Source organism: Brienomyrus brachyistius, chromosome 4 (assembly GCF_023856365.1).
Source record: "Brienomyrus brachyistius isolate T26 chromosome 4, BBRACH_0.4, whole genome shotgun sequence".
Taxonomy (NCBI): domain Eukaryota; kingdom Metazoa; phylum Chordata; class Actinopteri; order Osteoglossiformes; family Mormyridae; genus Brienomyrus; species Brienomyrus brachyistius.
The window spans coordinates 11,404,091-11,424,526 of NC_064536.1; the positions used below are offsets into that span (position 1 = coordinate 11,404,091).

The 20,436-nt window shown below is 43.8% G+C and overlaps 1 protein-coding gene across 3 annotated transcripts in view; it reads left to right on the top strand.

Annotated features, from left to right (window-relative positions):
* The first annotated feature begins 5,244 nt into the window (after nucleotides 1-5,244).
* Nucleotides 5,245-20,436, top strand: part of spidr (scaffold protein involved in DNA repair) — a 70,154-nt gene continuing 54,962 nt past the window's right edge. For 2 of the 3 annotated variants that reach the window (XM_049010743.1, XM_049010744.1), the window contains exons 1-5: nucleotides 5,245-5,398; nucleotides 5,674-5,811; nucleotides 6,498-6,561; nucleotides 9,053-9,247; nucleotides 9,711-9,832. In XM_049010743.1, coding sequence (XP_048866700.1) covers nucleotides 5,381-5,398; nucleotides 5,674-5,811; nucleotides 6,498-6,561; nucleotides 9,053-9,247; nucleotides 9,711-9,832 — 537 coding nt within the window. In that variant the 5' untranslated portion in view covers nucleotides 5,245-5,380. The remainder of the gene's footprint in view (nucleotides 5,399-5,673; nucleotides 5,812-6,497; nucleotides 6,562-9,052; nucleotides 9,248-9,710; nucleotides 9,833-20,436) is intronic. The other variant, XM_049010745.1, reaches the window with a different exon arrangement.

A 20,436-nucleotide genomic window follows, 5' to 3' on the forward strand; every position in this document is an offset into this window, starting at 1 on the left:
GTTCCTTCAGAAGCCTAGATTTGACCATTAGGTTGCGTTATCTCTAGTTCCCTGACATGGAGTTTGACCATATGCTCTGGTATGTTCTTTTTCAGAATAGGGACCACCACTTTTGTTTTCCGTCCAGTGGTATTTTACCCACTTTCCATGCAACACTGAAACGAAGACTCCTTTGCAGGTATTGCACTGAAAACCTCCTTTTTCTTTACTTAATAGCTTCCCTACAGATGTCCACGCTGGGGTTTTTGGGGTCCTGCCATAAATGATGCTGACTGCTTTCTGCCTGTAACAAAGATGGAAACCTCGGTCATGATCCATTCATCCCCAGTTTCCCAGAACTCATTAGGTATTTGTTTGTCTGGGAGCGCCAGTTTACCAGCTCGTCACCGAGTGATAATGATTAGTTCATAGCCCCCTGCTCCCCCGTGTTTGAATGTGGTTTTCACTTTGGACAATCTATATCTTGCATAGGCTTATAATACCTAATCCAGCACTTTGGCTTAGATCCAGGAAGCTGTTCCTCAGATCATGCCCCTTCAGGTATCTCCATCATTCTCTAGGTGAGCGTTGATATCTCCTAGTAGCACCACAGAGCCGGTACACTTCCGAGCACCTTACTCAGGGACCTTTGAATTTTTCAGAGCTTTCTCTTTACAATTCGCCATCCTATAGAGGCAACCGCCAGGTCTACCAGGAAAAACTCAAGCTGGATGGTCCTCAGCATGCAATTTGTGAATATTCCCACATGTCCATGAGATCTTTCACCGTGGGGAACACCAGAGTTGGAGAGACCCCCCCCCCCAAATCATGAGCCCATGCTATATGTAGAGGTAAGGTTAAGTCCATTCAAGTAAAACCTTCCTATCTTCTGTACTAGCTCTGGCCATTTCCCAGCAGAGAGACAACCTTCCATATTTACAAAGGCAGTGTTCACTCCCAATCCACTTGATGAGTCGTCATTCACCATCAGTCAGGTGGGTTTATATTTTGAGAAAGTTAATGGATGCCTTCAACCTGCAATGTCTGTTGGAAAGGGCTGTCGTCTCATTGGCATCATTACTTATGCTAAATGCTTTACGTGACAGCTAAAGAATATTGAGCCATTGTAGAGTATCAAGTGCACCGTTTGGCGCAAACGCTGTTCCCTCATGATGTTCGGATATTTCAAAGTGATGGTGCCCCTCATACTCACTGCTACATGAATTCCAGATTGGCATCATAAACACCAGGATGGATTAAAATGTCTTCCCTGGCCTCCCCAGTCTGTAGAACTAAACATCAGTGAAACTTGGTGGCAGCCTGGTCCTTGGAGACCCCCCCACACAATCCAATTTTTTTTCTCCCTCCCAGCTCCCTACGAGCAGCAGAACATTTCAGTATGATTTGTCTCTTCCGGGAGCTGGGATGGAGCAAAAATCCACAGTCTGGGGGTCCTCAAGGACCGGTCTGAGAAAGACTGCTTTATGGGAACTTGTGGACTGCATATTGTGAGGCTAATCGCCACCTCCTTTGTCCTGTAAAGACTTGGGAGGCTTTTCTCTTTTTTCCCCAGCTTACAGTACGTGCCAGCGTTCCAAGAATGATTGAAGCTCTTCTGCATGCAAAGGATGATCTTACTCCTGCTAGATCCTTCAAACCAACTGAATTTGGAGTTCCTCCATAATCACATCATATTTAAATGTACCGCTGCCTGGACTTATAACCTAAGAACCATTTCACAGCCATCTTGGTGTTTACATCAGCGATGATTTTTCCTGGTTTCACAACACCACTCAACTGATAAAGAGGTTTCATCAGCATCTGAACTACCTGAAAAGGCTGAAGTTGTTTGGCATGTCAGGCAGAATCCCTGGCAACTTCTGTAGGGGTATTTTCAAGAGCCATTCTACCAGTATCATCACGGTCTGGTTTGGAAACTGCTCTTTACTGTATCACAAATCCCTATAGCATGTAGGTAGAACTGCCAAAGACACCTCAGGTGCAACTGTACCAGCTCTGGGGAACATTTAGTAGTAGTTGAAGTAGTAGTAGTAGTAGTAGTAGTACTTTATTGATCCCGAAGTAAATTCCAAAAAAGCTACAGCAACAGACACAAAAGTGACTGCAAACTAAACATATACAGTAGAAAAAGACACGATGCTATATAAAAGATACAATGCAATACGAAATTTTAGTATACACAATGTGTAGTATGCAACATTTAAAAATGCGACGACAATCCAGAGGGCTGGTGACTGTGTGGGGTGAGGGTCACGGGGGATACTTATTGTAGCATTTGATGACTGCTGGGAGAAGACCTCAGATGGCACTCACTGGAGCAGCGCAGCTGTGTGAGTCTGCTGCTGAATGTGCTTCTCTGTTTGACCGGGGTGTGATGTTGAGGCTGTAAGGCATTGTCCAGTATGGAGCAAATCTTCTTAATTATTCTCATTTGGACAGTTGTTTCAAAGGAATCCAGCCTTTTTAATGTGCTTATTGAGCCTCTTCGAGTCCCTACTTGTAGCTTTGTTTCCCCAACACACCCCATGCAGCGGAGAAGATTGGAATCTCACACTGACTTTATTTATCACTCAAATTTATCACTCCAGTTTCGTTAGGAGGGCCCACAGCATCGTAATGGACAGTACCCACCCCCAGTACAGCCTATTTACACTCCTACGATCAGCTAAGTACTACGAGAGTATGAAATAAAGCACCACACACACACAATGGACAATGGTGCACATGAACTTCTGTACACTTTGCACAACAACCTGGTCACTTTCTCACACTTTTGCACAACATCCTGGCAACACAGCACTGGCCAATTATCGAACTCAAACTTATCCAAACCTTTGCAATGCAACTTTTGCATTAGATTTACATTGCACTCTATGTTTACATTGCACTCTATGTTTACATTGCACTCTATGTTTACATTGCACTCTATGTTTACATTGCACAGTGTTCACATATTTATTGTCATGGATGCACTCGTATTTATGTTCTTACCGTAAGAACTTTACTTTCTATTTATGCTTTTGCATTTAATTTGTGTTTACCAGCAGCCAGAAGGGTAAGAGCAAGATTTCCATCACATGGTGTAACTGACCGTTTACTGTTTATTCTTAAATCTTGAGCAAGTGTGGCCGTATCCACTTAAACAGAGGGTTAGCCAGATGGAGGATGGAGGGCTGTATGAGCAATAAGCCATTTTAGTGGCACATTTGATGTATTATTGTGATAGCCTTACCTTGGCCTGAACTCACTAAACCTCTAGGGCTCCACTGCAAGACCCCATGCCACCTGCACACAATAGTAATCTTTCTTTTGTTCCTAATGAAGCATCTTTCACTTGGGTCTAACCACCCCTTCCCACATCTTTCAAGTCTCTCATCCCATCACAAATACCTGTATATTAATAATACTCTCATAAGGACAAAATTCTCCAAAAGTAATTTTCTCTTAATTGTCTTTGTGAGACATCTGGTACTATATACCAAAAGATAATTGAGAGGTGAATTGTACTGTATGGCATCATGCAATATATGACCAAGGCAATGTGAGGATTAGGTAGCAAAAATGCAAGGTGAGGCGTGTTTAGCTGGGGTTCAGAGTATTAATTATGCTGCTCTGAGGTGCTGGGATCTCAAAGAAAACTTAAAAGCCAGAAAAGGTAATGGAAAGATAGATCATGTGCATGCATGGTGCAGATAAGAAACAGGCAAGAGCACCCAGAGATTCGTGGTAGATGAGCAGATGAACATTGAGTTATCCATCCATCCATCCTGGAAAACAAGCAGGGCAGTGGGGCCCGAGGACCGACTTTGAGAACCACTGTGTTAACAACTTGGAGCTGAACACACAAAAAACCGTGGAAATGATCATCGACTTCTGGAACCCTAGTCACCATCCCCACCAATCATACAGAACACCGTATTCAGCAGAACTGAGACCTTCACATTTCTAGGCACCATCATTCAACGAAACCTCAAGTGGGGCACAAACATCACCCATCTCACTAATAAAAAGGCCCGACAGCAACTATACTTCTTGTGACAGCTGAGAAATTCCAGCTGACTTAGATGGCTCAGTTTTACGCAGCTGCAGTAAAATCCAGTGTTACCTCTTTCATTTCTGTTTAGCTCTACATCTTCACACTCTAAGCAGAGATCACAGCGAATTGTGCTATGTGCAGAGGAGATCATAATTGACACTTTTATTGAAATTGTCTTTTACGCCTCCCACAACTTGCTCTTTTTTCATAGAGGAAGTTGTCTGCGAAGGGCTGCCACCCGTAGCGGCGCCCAGGGAGCTGGGGGTTAAGGGCCTTGCTCAAGGACCCACAGGCTGAGGCTGGGTTTGAACCTGCGACCTTCTGATTACAGGCACACAGGCTTAGCCAACTGAGCCCCCTTTTGGGGGATCATTTGGCAGATCATTGGCTACAGAGGAGATCCTTGGCTGCCAACTCCCTGGAAGCCCTGAGGAACAGGGCCGAGGGAATGATATCTGACCTGTCTCTCCCTAGTTTGCCCCTTGTCCAGCATCTCCCTTCTTAGTGAAAACCATGAATGCAAGGACTTGCCATCTGAACAGCTTCTTCCCCCAGGTCATTGCCCTCCTAACCAAGGTCCTGTGAGAAGCATACTAGCCCCTATGGGAATTGAACACTTGTGCTGCCACCAAAACAAACTGAATAGGTGTTGGTGTGGCCAGCAGGTTAGCCAATCCTGTGGTCTGTGTGGCCCCCAGAGCAGCAATGGAGACACAGTGCTGTAAAAATGGTGCAGTCCTTCAGGTGAGACGTAAAACTGAGGTCCAAAACACTCAGAGGTCATAAAACATCCCTGGGCATCTTTCAAAGAGTACCACGACTCAATGTCGTGGATAAAATTGTCCATTGTGGCCATATCAAATCTGGCCTCCTAATCATCCCCGATATCTAACCTGTGAATTTTCTCCTTCCCTTTCTCTACCTTAGCTATCGTGTGGTGAGCATACGGGCGCAGAATAGCTGCCGTCGCGTCATCCAGATGAGTGCTACGCAGTGGTGGTCTTGAAAATTCCTTGAAAATTTCAAATTCCTTGTACTTTTTTGTTCGTGGCGAATAAAAAGACTGATTCTGATTCAGACCATCAGTCGGTGAGTTCCACCCCTTAACGCATGGTGGCAGTAGTCAGTCTCAACAAATGATGGATTAGCCGCAGAGGAAGCCGCTTCAGCCAATCGGAAAGCTGACAGAAAGGCGCGCGGCTCGGCAAACTCAATATATACACAACACTACCGACTCCGCTATGCTATTCATTACTACTCTTCTCGTTATGTTGTAATAATATTATTTAGTGGCTCGTTCTGTCGACAAATTCACATTATTAATCGACCTGCTGCAAGACTGACATGTTACGCTTTAATAAGGTAAGATATAATGCCAATTAGGGGGTGATTTTTAGACGTTCACTTCGCCCGTAATATAGGAAATAAGCCGTAGAGCATTTTCCCACTGACACATAACGTTCACGTTAATGTCCTCAACGCACAGGAACAGATACAACTTTTGTGTTGAACGAACTGTTTAGCTGCTGTAAGAGTCGCTTCAGTGGAGGTGATTTAATGTTGTCTGTCAGTAATATCGGTAATAGGGTGAATGTCTTTGCTTGCTATAGTAATGTAACTGGCGCCTCATCCCGTAGAGAAAGCGAGGCTCCTTGGCCGTGAAGCGCTCCATCCTCCGCGACGAGGGCAGCAGGCAGAGGGAGGACCCGGCCGAGTGTGTGCGCAGGTCGTGGGAGCGCTGCGGGGATGCTTTCGCCGAAACGCCGGCGGTCAAGGTGCGGGGGACGCTACGTTCCGCTCGCCGGCTGCTCTCCCACTCAAGCAGTCGGGATTTCTGGAGGACATCATTCGGCATGAGCTTCTTTTTAAAATAAAAGATGAACGGAGCTGAATTTATAAGTTGGTTAAACTTACGTAGTTAATATAAGGGCCGCCGTCAGAGATTTTGGGCCCCATGAAATTAGATCATATTGGGCCCCTTGGTCACACCAATCCAATTATGTTCCAAGTGACTTAGGGCCCATGTCACACACTTTATTTATTTATTTTTAATCCAAGCATGTTGCTGGGTTGTGAAGACCCATCAATTGTCCCACAACTTTTTACCCACAGAGTAGAGAGAGAGTGTTTTATTAATGACCTATGAGAATTTCCCTTTAAAGGATTATTGAAGTTCTCTTTCTAAAAGGTAGAGTTCTTTAGGTTGATCCAGACTTCACTGCCTGTCATTCAGTGACCTCTTCAGTAGCTGAGGGAAGCCTGGGTGCTATTTTAAATCTGCCAGAATAGCTGTAAAGAGAGCTTGTTTTTACTTAACAATTGTGCTTTCTTACATTTTTACTGCTTGCATGAGTGATGATGGAATGTGTTAAAAGACTTTCAATTCTGACTAGGTGATGTTCCAAAAGAGGGGATTTTCATGGGTTGGTCCTTCATTTTATTTATTCATTTTATTTTTCAGGATGATTTCTCCTCTCTGGAAAAGAAAAGTACAAAGCAGGCAGTTCCTTATGTGTCAAGTGCTGGTGAGTAAAATGGTGTTTTATATAGAAAGGCATATAATCAAAATTGTATCTATTTCCCAAATGAGACATCACTCATTGCTGCAAAATCCATCCATCCATCCATCCATTTTCCAAACCGCTTATCCTACTGGGTCGCGGGAGGTCCGGAGCCTATCCCGGAAGCAATGGGCACGAGGCTGGGAACAACCCAGGATGGGGGGCCAGCCCATCGCAGGGCACACTCACAAACCATTCAGTCACACATGCACACCTACGGGCAATTTAGCAACTCCAATTAGCCTCAGCATGTTTTTGGACTGTGGGGGGAAACCGGAGTTTCCGGAGGAAACCTTGCTGCAAAATAACAATGTTAAAAGTAGCATTGAAACTAGAGTTGAACAGCATTGTTAAAAATCACAAATGAAAAGTAGAGACAAAGCAATTCCAACATATCATGCCTTTGCTCAGTGGTACCTCTGTGGAACTCATGTTTCCATACAGCGAAAGTCAAATGTCTTTTGAGGGTCACTTCTTGCTTGCTTGTTCTCCTCCCTTGTTTTTGTTAAATTTCTCAAAATGTGCCACACTGTGTGAGCAAGGACTTGAATGATTATGATTAGCTAGGAGATTGCATGCAGAAGTGCTTCAGAACGAATAAACCACAAACTTATTAAAGAATGGGCAAAGACAACTAGTTATATTGTTACTAAATCATTTTAAAAAAAGGCTTATTTTTTATTCTATTTCAAGATTTAATTTTAGATTTTGTACACCTCAGATATTCAAATGTTTCACAATACTGACTCATTGCTAGCAGTTTTCCACGTGTTGTCATTGACTTCTACTCTGAGAGTCTGTGCTGCCACCTACTGGAAATGCCTAGTAAATTTTCCTTGCACATGTGCAATTGACATGCATTATGCCCCCCCCCCCCCCCACATAAAAATCTGAGCTGCAGCCAGTGGACAGCTGTAATGATAAAATTTACGTCTCTGTGTGCAGACTATAAATGCATGCAAAAGGTTGAAGCTTGAATTGCTCTTAAGTTGAGTGTGAGCACTTTGAACGGGTTTGTGTTGGTATTTACCCTATCCGTAATTTTTACATAATTATTAAATAGCTGCCGGTCCCCTTCTCATAACCCTCACTGGAATATGTTGCATATGTATGCAAACTGCTTCTTGAGATGCATATGAAGTTTTCCCATCCGTTTTCTAATCGCCTATTCTGGTCTTGGTGGCAAGCATATGAAGCTCTAACCATTACACATTAGATAACTATCTATTCTGTGCACCATTTTACCCACAAATGCACATTTTTAATTGTTAATATAGAATGACCACCATAGTCATTAATTTAACATCCCGTCATGCTTAGAGTCACACACAAATTTAGACAGGTCCAGTCGCATGACTTCAAACGTACCATAGAATCCTGGCTATAACAGCCTCTGCTCTTTCAGGAGAGCTTCCCATTCGATGTTGTGAGGTTTCAGGTGAGATTTACTGCCATTCAGGTTGGGTTCTGATTATGTCATGATTCATGCAGTGAACAGTTCGATTCACAATATTGGCTTCACAATTTGAGCTTCCCATGATATTTAAAGAAATAATTTTATCAAAATGAAAATGTTTATCAAATAAAATATAAAAAAAAAAAAAAAAAAAATGTTTAATTTCTTAACCAATAATTATTTACAAGCATTGTAATGGTTGGAGTGAAATATAGTAGCTGATTAGCTAAAATAGTTCTTTTACTAAACATGAAAAGTTAAGGGGAGGCATGGTGGTGCAGTGGTTAGCACTGTTGCCTCACACCTCTTGGACCCGGGTTCGAGTCTCCGCCTGGGTCTCGTGTGCAGATCCAGCCCAAAGTCACGCTGAGGTTAACTGGGTTTACCAAATAGTGTGTACGTGCACATATACACGCACGCCCTGTGATGGGTTGGTGGCCCATCCTGGGATGTTCCCTGCCATGCGGCCATAGACCCCAGACACCGTGACACTGAACAGGATGAGCAGTCACAGAAAATGGATGGATATCGTAGTTTCTCCTAGCAGTAATTGCTTTGTTTATACAGTTGAAGGCACCCCATATATTTGTCCATATAATGTATATGGTGAACTGCCTGCTCTTGCCTGAATTGTTAAGGTGTTTTTTGTCCACAGTTGTCTTTAGCTAATGATGTCTTTCCCTCAGACTTTCATGCTCACATTATTTTAGCCACTGTTCCGCTCAAAAGCTTAGCAAGTTGTGCCGTGTCCTTTATTAAAGTTTCTGTTAAACGTTTCATAACACTTAAGTCACAGATCTTTTTCTAGTCATGCGGCTGGACCTGTCTAAATTATGTGACTCTAAGCATGATGGGATGTTAAATTAAGGGCACCTGCTTCCAGTTGATTTGATGACCCTCAAAGTCCTTCCTTTTATTTTGGTCCGATCCCTCCTCCCATCCCACACCTGGTCCAATTCCTTTTCACTGGAGTTCTGCTTCTTTCGTAATCCATATCAGCTGAGTGCCACCAGTTGGAGGGACAGGATGTGCACATCGCTTGGAGCTCCAGTGAGAGTGACGTGTCAGACAGTGAAGCCAAACGTCCTGCTGCCAGGGGAGCCTCGGTTGGGGGGGGGCCACGCCTGCAGGCTGTGCGAGACTCCTACAACGCATATCTCCGCATGATCACCACCATCACCCAACCCCAGCAAGGTGTGAGCATGTTCCTCCCCTGAATGCTGTAGCATTATGACTGCAGGATGATGTATGCACAGACTGTGGAATACTGGACTGTTGCGGAGGTCCAGCACCATTGCATTTACTGCATTGTAGCATTCTGGGTGTTATGATTGTTCTGTGTATAACTCACCTGTAAATCTTATAAAGTCTGATGGACGCTTGTGGATGTGTTAATACTGCTTGTGTGTGTTTGTTCCTCTGGGGTTGTGGGAGGGATTGGCATTCTTAAATTGCCCTTTGGCAGTGTATGACACCCAATCCAAGGTGTTCTCTGCCCTGAATGGATGTATTGCATGTATTGTGTATGGAGCTGCCAAGGAGCGGCAGGCTGCATTTCTGCAAACTTTCTAGAAACTTTCCATTCCATTAATGGAAAATTCCTAGAATTTTGTAATCCTAATTGTGTGTGTGTGTGTGTGTGTGTGTGCTTTTCTAGAAGAACAGCAGGAGATTGAGTGGGAGAGCGACTGCACAGAGAAGGGAGGCGACAGCGAGGTGGAAATCTCAGACTGTGAGTCTGTGTCACAGCATGGGGATGATTCTCCGAAAGGCTCTGCGGTAAGTGCACAGATTTCATCCTTCTCCTGAACACATTCAGTGCTGCCTGCTTTTTGCACTAATGGTTTATTACTGGTCTGTTCACTTTTTTTTTTTATTTATAATGAAAGATTTGGGGGCGGCATGGTGGTGCAGTGGTTAGTACTGTCGCCTCACACCTCTGGGACCCGGGTTCGAGTCTCCGCCTGGGTCACATGTGTGCGGAGTTTGCATGTTCTCCCCATGTCGTCCTGGGTTTCCTCCGGGTACTCCGGTTTTCCCCCACAGTCCAAAAACATGCTGAGGCTAACTGGAGTTGCTAAATTGCCCATAGGAGTGCATGCGTGAGTGAATGGTGTGTGAGTGTGCCCTGCGATGGGCTGGCCCCCCCATCCTGGGTTGTTCCCTGCCTCGTGCCCATTGCTTTCGGGGTAGTCTCCGGACCCCCCGCGACCCAGTAGGATAAGTGGTTTGGAAAATGGATGGATGGATAATGAAAGATTTGTGTAGTAATTTGTGCTATCTGAAATTTAATGTCCTGTTTTTAGGGGCCTGTTTTATATATTTAGTAAGACTAGTAATGGTGCCTACTGTGGCATTAATTTATAATTATTATAAAATTATTATAAAACACGTTATTTCTTTGATCATGCCATATGGGAGAGTAGTACGAGCATAGATTTCAATAGAGCTACATTATTTCTTCCTGATTGTATTTATGACGCTGCACAGAATCTGAGAATTCAGAACTAAAGTAGAAACATTCAGTTGGTGTCATGGGGAAGGTGATGTTACCTTGTTTTGTTTTAAAAAATACTAAACAGGACCATGTGAGATTAAGTATCGCAATTTTTGCAGTATCTTTTTTTTATTTTGGCTTATACCTGCTTTTGCCCACTGAGTATATGTACATGCGGTACACGCAATTAATGGCTAAGGTACAAAAAATAATAATAATCATCCCTTGTAATGCAATGTCCCCCTTTTTATTGCTTGTTGAGCCTTTTTGAAAGTATTGAAAGTCAGCTTACGCTTGTTTTTAAACCTTTCAGTTTAATTGCATGTGATCCACGATAAACTCTGTTTGTATGACAAGATGCATATTGTTACTCATGTTTTGTTAGTGGCGCGATCGTCAAGTGAGAGAGCGGGCGATCGTTCGGGCAGGCAACGAGCAGGAAGCAGGCGAGCAGGCAAAAGGGGGATTTATTTTGGACACGGGTTGCGGGGAACATCAGACAAAGACTAACGTCACCAAACCACATTGACGGACAAGGGCAACAGGCAAGACCAGGACTTAAATAGGACAGGACCAATCAAAATAAGCGGACACAGATGGAGATGATCAGGGAATCACACGTGGGAACTTAGGGGGCGTGGCACACACGAGGAGCGTACGAGCCGGGCATGACAGTTAGTGTTTTTTTTTTTCTTCATTTTTTTCTGATCTCAGTAATGCTTGCTCTTACTTTGAAGAAATATTTCTGTTTATTATGGAAATTAATGGTAACAAAACTGCAACTCCCCCGGAGGCAAAATCGACAGTTTAGATAATGATGATGCATGATTTGAAGTCAGACATGAGTTCAAGACAATGACCTATATACTACCCTTCATGTTGATTTTCCATTAATCTCAAGATTAGATATTTATTGTCCTATGCATTAAGTACAGGATGTACTAAGATTCAATGAAATTCTTACGTGCATGTCTCCTCGCAGCCTGACTCACTTAAATGATAATAAAATACAAATGAGAATGTATAAATATTTATGGTAAGTTTTAATATTAATGTGGTATTAATATCACAGCCTTAGTGCCTACAAAAGAATTTGTAATGATGTGGATTTCTGGTCATTGTTGTTTGCTTTCTTCTGTAAGACCAATTTTTGCCAGTAGAGGGAGCCAGTGCTGTGTTTTGTCATGGTGGGCCATGATCCTCAAACAAGTTCTGCTGAAAGAAAGATATTGATGCCCTGCTAGTGGTTTGATCTGGTTGTTATTGGACAGGGCAGCACTTGCTATGAAATCCCGGCTGAAGAGCCGGCTTCCTATTGGAGAGGCTTGTGTGGTAGCTGATGCCTTTTTTATTCTCACATTTAAACAACACACTTAAGGACCTTCTTTTTGTGTTTAGAATCTGATGTGCAGCTTGGCTGACCTGTATTAATCCCGGTTGCTTCAGTAAATTGGCAGCTGTTTAACCATGTAAATAGTTTACTGGTGGTTTTGGGTGGGGGGTAAGTCGGGGCATGCTTAGCGTGATGTCACTGTACCCTCCCGCTATTTTGACTTATAACGACAGCGGAAAGAAAGCGAGCTGTGGGGCCAGGTGTGGGTGAGGTGCGTAGCAGGTATGTGCACGTGCGCAGAGCCTGACCCAGCGGCCTCCTCCCCCTCAACCCCTGTGTCGTTCTGGGCCTCAGGGACACCTGCCCACCTGGCCTTCTGGGGCTGATGGTGATCTTCCTGAAGGCTGCTTGACCCTGTGGTAGTAGTACTGGGGATCAGACCTCAATAAGTCTCTAGTATCCCAGAAATCACACTTTGGTTTCAAGGAATTAAACGGTTCTTTAGGAAATTGACAGAATTGCCTTTTAATGTTTTTTTTTCTTTTCTTTTTTTTCTGGGATATCGATATTTTAATCGATACTTTATTGGTCCCCGTGGGGAAATTGTCTTCACCCCTCCCTCAACTTGTTGCAACTTGTCAATGAGAAGCTGACAATGAAGAAGTGCCTCAAGCGGGTAATGGCATGATGCTGGCTTAATGAGCCTGTGGCTAATGATGGCGCTCTGATTGTGCCGTGATTATAGCCTCACGCTGCGCCATTTCCTACATCTGGCCTGAGTCACCCACTTCCGCCAGCACTGGGCTGCCCGTGCTGTATCCACAAGCCGCACGGGAAGTTTGCTCTGACTCTGCGGTGTTTGAACGGAGAAGGTGCGTCGTGTGACGTCACCACCGTGGAATGTTTGTAGAAGGTAGGGCTGGCCTTCTGGGAATGTACAGAGAGGGAACAAGTAGGTGGGAAGGACAGAGGGAGGGAGGGACCTGGGACTAAGGGACAGAATATTCCATCAGACTCCACGCTGCTCCCTTTACTTGCGTCACAGTTCATTCAAAATTTGATAGCTCAGTCTCGGAATTCATTTTCCGCAATAGTTTTAAAATGCATTTTTTTAAAATGAATAATTAAAAACTGGTTTCAGTGATTAAAAGCTTGTTAGTATTTGTAAAGTTGATTCCTTGTACAGTTGATACGTATTTTGACTAATAAAAAAGTAATTTGTCAGTACATGTGATTTAATTGAGGTTTTTTTTTTTTTTTTTTTTTTTTTTTTTAAAAACATATCTTTGGACGTGGGGAACAGCGCAAATACTTTAAAAGAATGGGAACACCACAAGTCTAAGTACTGAATCATCTGTTAGTGGTTTAATGTTGTTGGTATTTTTATTGACTTTTAATTAGGGGATGTCTTCCACCAAGGTTCCTTAATCAGAGGTTCACTGCATTAAATTCTCTATTTCATGGATGAGGTTGGGCATCTTCCACTGGTGAATGTTTGCCTCTCATGCTGATGGGTAGTACAGTGTTCTGTTGGCGTCAGCCTCTGCCAGCCTCCCACGTGCTATGGCTCCCATCTGACCACTGGTCTGCTCAGGGGCAGTTTGAGTGAATTTGCCCGACATACAAACAGAATGTGGAACTGTGTAAATATTTAGCTTCGTGGGCAGTTTTTCGTGTCTGCTGCAGATGGTGCCCTTCATAAGTTCTCCTGAGTGGTCTCATGGTAGATTGTAGCATTGAGGTCTCCAAAATGGCTCCCTCTGAGTGTTGTGCTAAGCCCATTGGGTGCTGGATTGCAGGAAACAGAACAGTGATGACACCGTTCTTGAGTGGAGATTGTTAGTTTGATTGTAGAAGCTTCTGTTCAGCTGCCGTCAACGTAGTACACATAATAATCGATATGGAAATGACTTGCATCGTTTCACTTCCATCTCATTAAAATCACATTTGAGACCTGAATGCTTTATGCATTGGTTTGTAAAACTAGTATATTATCTGCGAGGTGGGGCTTTGCTGGACATGACATTGGCTCAGCCAGTATGGAAGGTTCACGAAGGCTGCTATCTGAGTGACACATCTTGGTGAAGGTGTTGCTTTGAGGGCCTGGACGTCTTGGGTTTCAGAACACTCTGCAGAGGAACAGCTATCATACAGCTGAAAGCAAATATCCTGTTTGTATGTCGGACGTCTGCACAGAAAGGTCACGGAGCCCCTCACGCCACGGCTGTTGCCCGGCACGGTGAGACACGCCGCTCTTCTCTCAGCGGCGCGCACGCCCTCCAGCCCGTGGGAACTCGGCGACAGGCTCGGTCACGCTTTGGTGGGGGAGACAATGCCGATGCCCTGGCCCCACCCTTGGAGCAGGAAGGTGGAATGGTATTGGCTCCTGGTGCTCCCTGCCGCCTGGCGCGCCGCCTCCACCTCCTCCTACCCCCAGCTGCGAGAACTCCCTTCCCCTTATGACGGGAAAACCTGCACCCAGTGAACTCTGAGTCAAGACAGCCTGTCTGTAAGCTGCAGTGTGGAGCTCGGTTTCCAGAATCATCTCAGGGTAAAAGGGCCCTGCTTCAGTAGTTGGTGCCGTAGTTTGGTGCGTGAAGGTTTCGCAGTGGACCTGTCCGCATACACACAGGACTGAGCATTAGCTAATGATTGGCCGGGTTAAGGATTTACAGCCGACGGCTCGCTATTTGTTTGAACCTTGGTGACCCGTTGTGTGACAGCTGGTCGAGGCTGTTGCTCCGGTTGTTCTTGTACATGGGGCGGAGCGACGTTTCTGGGTGAACCCGCGTGAACCCACACAGGCTCCCCATCCCCCTCCATGCGCAGCGAGTCTGCTCGCATTCGGAGGAATCGCGAAGCGCGCGCTGACCCAGTGTAAACTTCCCCGTACAAACCTTCGAGGTTTAGCTCAAGCTTGTCTTCATTTCCTCCCCGTTAAACGGGCTGCATGTGGTTACTCCCCAGAACTGTAATCATATTCTTTTCAACAGTAAATGTTTGACAGCTGCATCGAAATAATTCGTTATTAATACAAATTACTTATCAATATCTGTTAACCACGCAAATCGTTTCCAGGCAAGCAAGCTTTCAGTATCTTGTGGGTAATCTTGTAAAGTTTGTCCAAAGCAGCCAGATGTTTTTATGATGATTTTCTGGACCATTCTACCAATCCTTCTCATGTTTAAAAAAACAAAAGTTCCTTTTCAGTTCTTGGTTTCTTGCAGCCTGTAAATGTTTGTGACACGGCTGTGTTTTGTAGTTTGATGCAAGTCTTTCAGATGGGTCAGAACTGATGGGTATTAGGCTTGTAACGGTATACAGAAATTCCACTTCGGTACGAACCTCGGTTTTGAAGTCACGGATCGGTACGTTTTCGGTACAGCCGAGGTAAAAGAAACAAAACACACATAGCTTCTTTTCTTTCTTTATTAAGTGGTAGTAGCTTACTAAATAAAGTATGACTGCCAAGTCTCTGTCAATACTGCTGCAAAAAATTAGTTTACTTAGTAAAGTGCATCAATAAGTATATCAAGTAAAGAAAAATAAGAAATATCTGCACATTTAGAAAATTAAATGTACCTGATCTGTACTGTATTCACATTTGCAGCTTTTAGCTTCATATTAGAACGGTGCAACACAAATACTGTCTGAAAAAATACAAAGACTAACAAAATAAATATCCATTATGGTGCTGCGTACTGGTGCTGCATGTGCTGTACTTGTATTCACTTTAACAACTTCCAGCTTCACGTTAGGACGTACAGGCTCATGTGTAGCAGCACGGCTTTATCCGGTCCTTCCCGAATGTTGTTTAGGGGAAACACGCAAACAGCTAAAGGTTTTGCATTTGTTGCATTCGTTCGGTGTCTATTTGTACCGAACCGAAAGACCCATACCGAAATTTTCGGTATGAATACTAGTACCGTTACAATCGCAATGGATATATAGGTTGCTTAACAACTTTTGATCTCTTTTCGGGAGTAACTTCTGCACTGCCATTCAGCAGTCTGTTCTGGGGGTGCTGTAAGGATGTAGGGCATGCCATGTGAATGATTGGGGGTCAGACTCCCTGAGTTTCTTTTCTGCGACCAATGGAGCTCGGTGTCGCATCTCCATGGTTATGATGCCACGACCAATGGAGCTCGGTGTCGCATCTCCATGGTTATGATGCCACGACCAATGGAGCTCGGTGTCGCATCTCCATGGTTATGATGCCACGACCAATGGAGCTCGGTGTCGCATCTCCATGGTTATGATGCCACGACCAATGGAGCTCGGTGACGCATCTCCATGGTTATGATGCCACGACCAATGGAGCTCGGTGTCGCATCTCCATGGTTATGATGCCACGACCAATGGAGCTCGGTGTCGCATCTCCATGGTTATGATGCCACGACCAATGGAGCTCGGTGACGCATCTCCATGGTTATGATGCCACGACCAATGGAGCTCGGTGTCGCATCTCCATGGTTATGATGCCACGACCAATGGAGCTCGGTGACGCATCTCCATGGTTATGATGCCACGACCAATGGAGCTCGGTGTCGCATCTCCATGGTTATGATGCCACGACCAATGGAGCTCGGTGTCGCATCTCCATGGTTATGATGCCACGACCAATGGAGCTCGGTGACGCATCTCCATGGTTATGATGCCACGACCAATGGAGCTCGGTGACGCATCTCCATGGTTATGATGCCACGACCAATGGAGCTCGGTGACGCATCTCCATGGTTATGATGCCACGACCAATGGAGCTCGGTGACGCATCTCCATGGTTATGATGCCACGACCAATGGAGCTCGGTGACGCATCTCCATGGTTATGATGCCACGACCAATGGAGCTCGGTGACGCATCTCCATGGTTATGATGCCACGACCAATGGAGCTCGGTGTCGCATCTCCATGGTTATGATGCCACGACCAATGGAGCTCGGTGTTGCTTGCCCAGGGTAGGCTTTTGATGCAATAGGGCTTTCTGAGATGCTGGCCTGACCTGTTTGCAGCTGCTGATGGGAGCTGTGACCACAGCAGTTTAAAGTACTTGCACGAATTCACGGATCTTGATGATTCTGCTCGGAGCGCAAGCTTGGGAAATGTGAAAACGGCTTGTTCCTGAGTAAGATCGCTCCTGGCCCTCTCATTCCTGAGATAAAGTGGGGAAGGATGCATTCCATGAATGGGACTCACCCACGTAATCTGGCTGCATCCCTCGGCCGCTTGCCAGCTGCTTACTGGAAGAGCCAAATCCGACTGGCCGCTGAGCTCACTCAGAGTTCATCCCGTTCAAACCGCATCTTTGCATTTACATTTATTTGGCAGCTGCTTTTCTCCAGAGTGACTAACAGGTCAGCACAAATACAGTGATGCTAAAGAAAATAGAGCCTCGTTCAATTCAGTGTTTTGTTTTCGTACATCAGGACATTAAAAAATCTGCTCTGTACTAGGTCCTAAAGAGAGGTGTTGAATAACGTTCCACAATGTTATTTAACCAGAAATGTGCAAATATGCAAAACCAATGTATGGAGGAAAACTACAACCTGAATTCCTGGAGCTTGGAGAACCACAGTAATGATGATCATTTTGTCTTTTAGGTCTTTTTGGAGGAATTCTTGCCTACTCTCATATACCAGTGCTGTAGTTCATTGATGTTGTGTATAAACTGATGTCACACATCAGTTCTTAATGGTCTGAGATGTAAATATCAGCTTGGCCATTCTAAATCCTTGCTGCTTTGTCATTTCAGCCATTCGCTTGTAGTTTTGCTTGTGTGCTCAAGATTGTCGTCCTATGGAATGACCCAACTTTTTCAAACTAAACCTAAATAGAGAATTTCGCGGTGAACTTGATGACTTGAAGTTGCCCCTGTCCTTTGGCCTCAAACCAAGCCCCAGTCATCACCCCTCTACCGCCGTGCTTCACGGTCGGCATGAGGTGTTTGTGGTCATAGACTTTGGTCTGTGCCAAACGTTATGAATTATGACAAAACATCTTTTGTGTTGTTTTTCCGAAGGACATTGTTCTAGAAATCCAGTGGTTTGTTCTGGCTAACCTTCCATAAAAGACCTTTTCTCTGTTTTTTTTTTTCCTGAGTTAGCCAAAAGCCGTTTATCCCTAGATATAACTCTTGGGTCCTCTGAGATTTTTCTGAGAGTGTTGTACAGTCTGACCTTGGGGTGAATTTTCTGAGGCACCCACTTCTGGACATGGTCTAGGATATTCCCAATTCGTAAATAACATCTCTCGCTGTCGAATAATGAATTTCAAAGTGTTTAAAATGGCCTTGTAACCCTTCCAAGATTGGTGAGCAACAACAAACCCTTCTCTGAGATCATTGAAGTCTTTCTCCTTGGAATGGTGTTAACACATCCCTTAATGCACCAGACTGCCAAATTGCCAACGATTCTGTTTTTGTAGAGTTGGTCACACTACATGATGACCAACTAATCAACTACATTTGATTAGCAGCACCTGGCTGTAATAAACATTTTAATTCCTTTGGAAGGCGTAAGAGTGTACATACTTTTCTTCCCAAGTGGCTTCTGCCATTTGACTTGCTTTTTGTTTGAATAATGATCTCTTATGCATAACTGTTATCTGAAGCTACATTTGTGTAATTTTAGATGCTGGTAAGGACCAAAAGATTGTGTCCTGATATGTAAAACTGTATAACTGAAAGAGTGTTTACTTTTCAGATTAATATTGACTTGTTACTGTAAAAAGTAACTGAGCTGAAGACGTATATCCACACTGGGAAAACTGCCCCCTGAATGTAGGTAGAAGGTCAGGGCAGGCGTGCAAGTTGTGAGATGGGTATTTTTTGCCCATTCTTGAAGAGCAGAAACAATTCCTAGATCCTGAAGCTCAGGTGAAACTTGTGCAGCCACATGGGGGACAATGTTGAAGATGACTGAGATTGTGATTGTTCAGGTCTGGAACTGCCAGATGGGCGTAGCTGGTGTGAGGTGGTTCCAGTTTTTTCCCTGCAGGATTTATTAGTAAGCTCAATTTTAATTGTATTTTTATTTTTTATCGTGCAGAATTGGCCTGGCCATGGTCGAGAAAATCCTGACACTGCTTTAGGCCCATGAGGCTAAACTTTGAGTAAATTTCAAATTTAAAAAATACTTGCATATTTGGCAGCCTTCAAATTTTTGAAGACTTATATTGACTCCTGTTACTCATCTAACATGCATTTCCTCATTTTTATTTTGCCTAATTGCCTTTATTGCGTAACATAGAGTAAGGAATCTGTCAAAAGGGACTGACTTCCGTAAATTTATTCAAATAGCTGGAATGGCTGAAACTAGTGGAATAATATGTGAATTACAAGAGGAATGTAACGATATAATTTTTATACACACACACACACACACACACAAACGATAGTTTGGATTTTGCTGTATAAAGGGATAGACTTGGCAGTTAGACGTAACCTACACCAAAGCCAGCATTTCACTGCATGATGTTTAAGTTTTACACCGTTAGCTGTGTTGTCAGTCACTTGATATATTTTCCCGTCAGTTTTCACGACGTGTGATGCTGCTGCTGCTTTATTCGACTTGTTTAAAATATGCTATAAATGTCTAATTTCTGCAGATTCGCATGAATCTTGGGATCATAAGCGATAAACTCAGGCTGCCACCTATTGGCTGGTGTTCTTGTGCTGTAGGTGGCTGGAAAAAAAAACATAGTAATTACACTCTCCTTATATTCCTCACTTATGACAGGCTAATATTATAGATTTCACCTTTCACAGTCTTTTACACGCAACGTGCATAGACTGCCGCTCCGTGTTGGGCTGGGCTTGTAGTATAATTTAATAATTAATATTCAAATGAGAAATCCATTATTTTATAAACATTCAAATGCCTTTTTAAAAGTAGATTCCCAACCGACTATGCTTAGAGAAACAACTGAGACTTGGGATGGGATACCAGCTTGCTCATTGCCTCATAATTAATCCCACCGTTCTTGTAAAATATATGTCGTCGTTAAGGGCATTTAAGTACAAGAGAGTTTGTTCGGTATATGATGAATAGTGACAGAAGGCAGTGTTTCCCGTGTGAAGTGCATGGGTTTGAAGCTGGACCTGTGGCATATCTGGAATGTCTCCGTGTGAGTTATTCAGGATGCTGCTATCCAGGCTTCTCCCAGGATTTTTAGGTGACTTTCAGTTAAACTAGTGTGTGCAAACCAGACATGGCGCAAACAACCAGTAATAATTATAAATCTGGTAAATCACTTGTTACAGTGCATGATAATGCTAATAAATACAAATAGATTCGTGTTAAAACACGTAGCCCCATATTAATAAATTATTTGTATTTATTTATTGTAAGCCAGTAGTAGCTGTTTATAGAGAGACCCTTCATTGCAGTACTGATGTAATTTTTTTCCAGTGGCTGCTCTTTATTAGAATCACTTTGGTGTCTAAAGCTGTGCTCTTCTGATTAATGTGAGTGTGACCTTATATATGTTTCATGTGCGTTTTGGAAAGTTTTGTTTCAAAATAATGTCATCACAAAGTCCCACAAATTTTAGTTTCT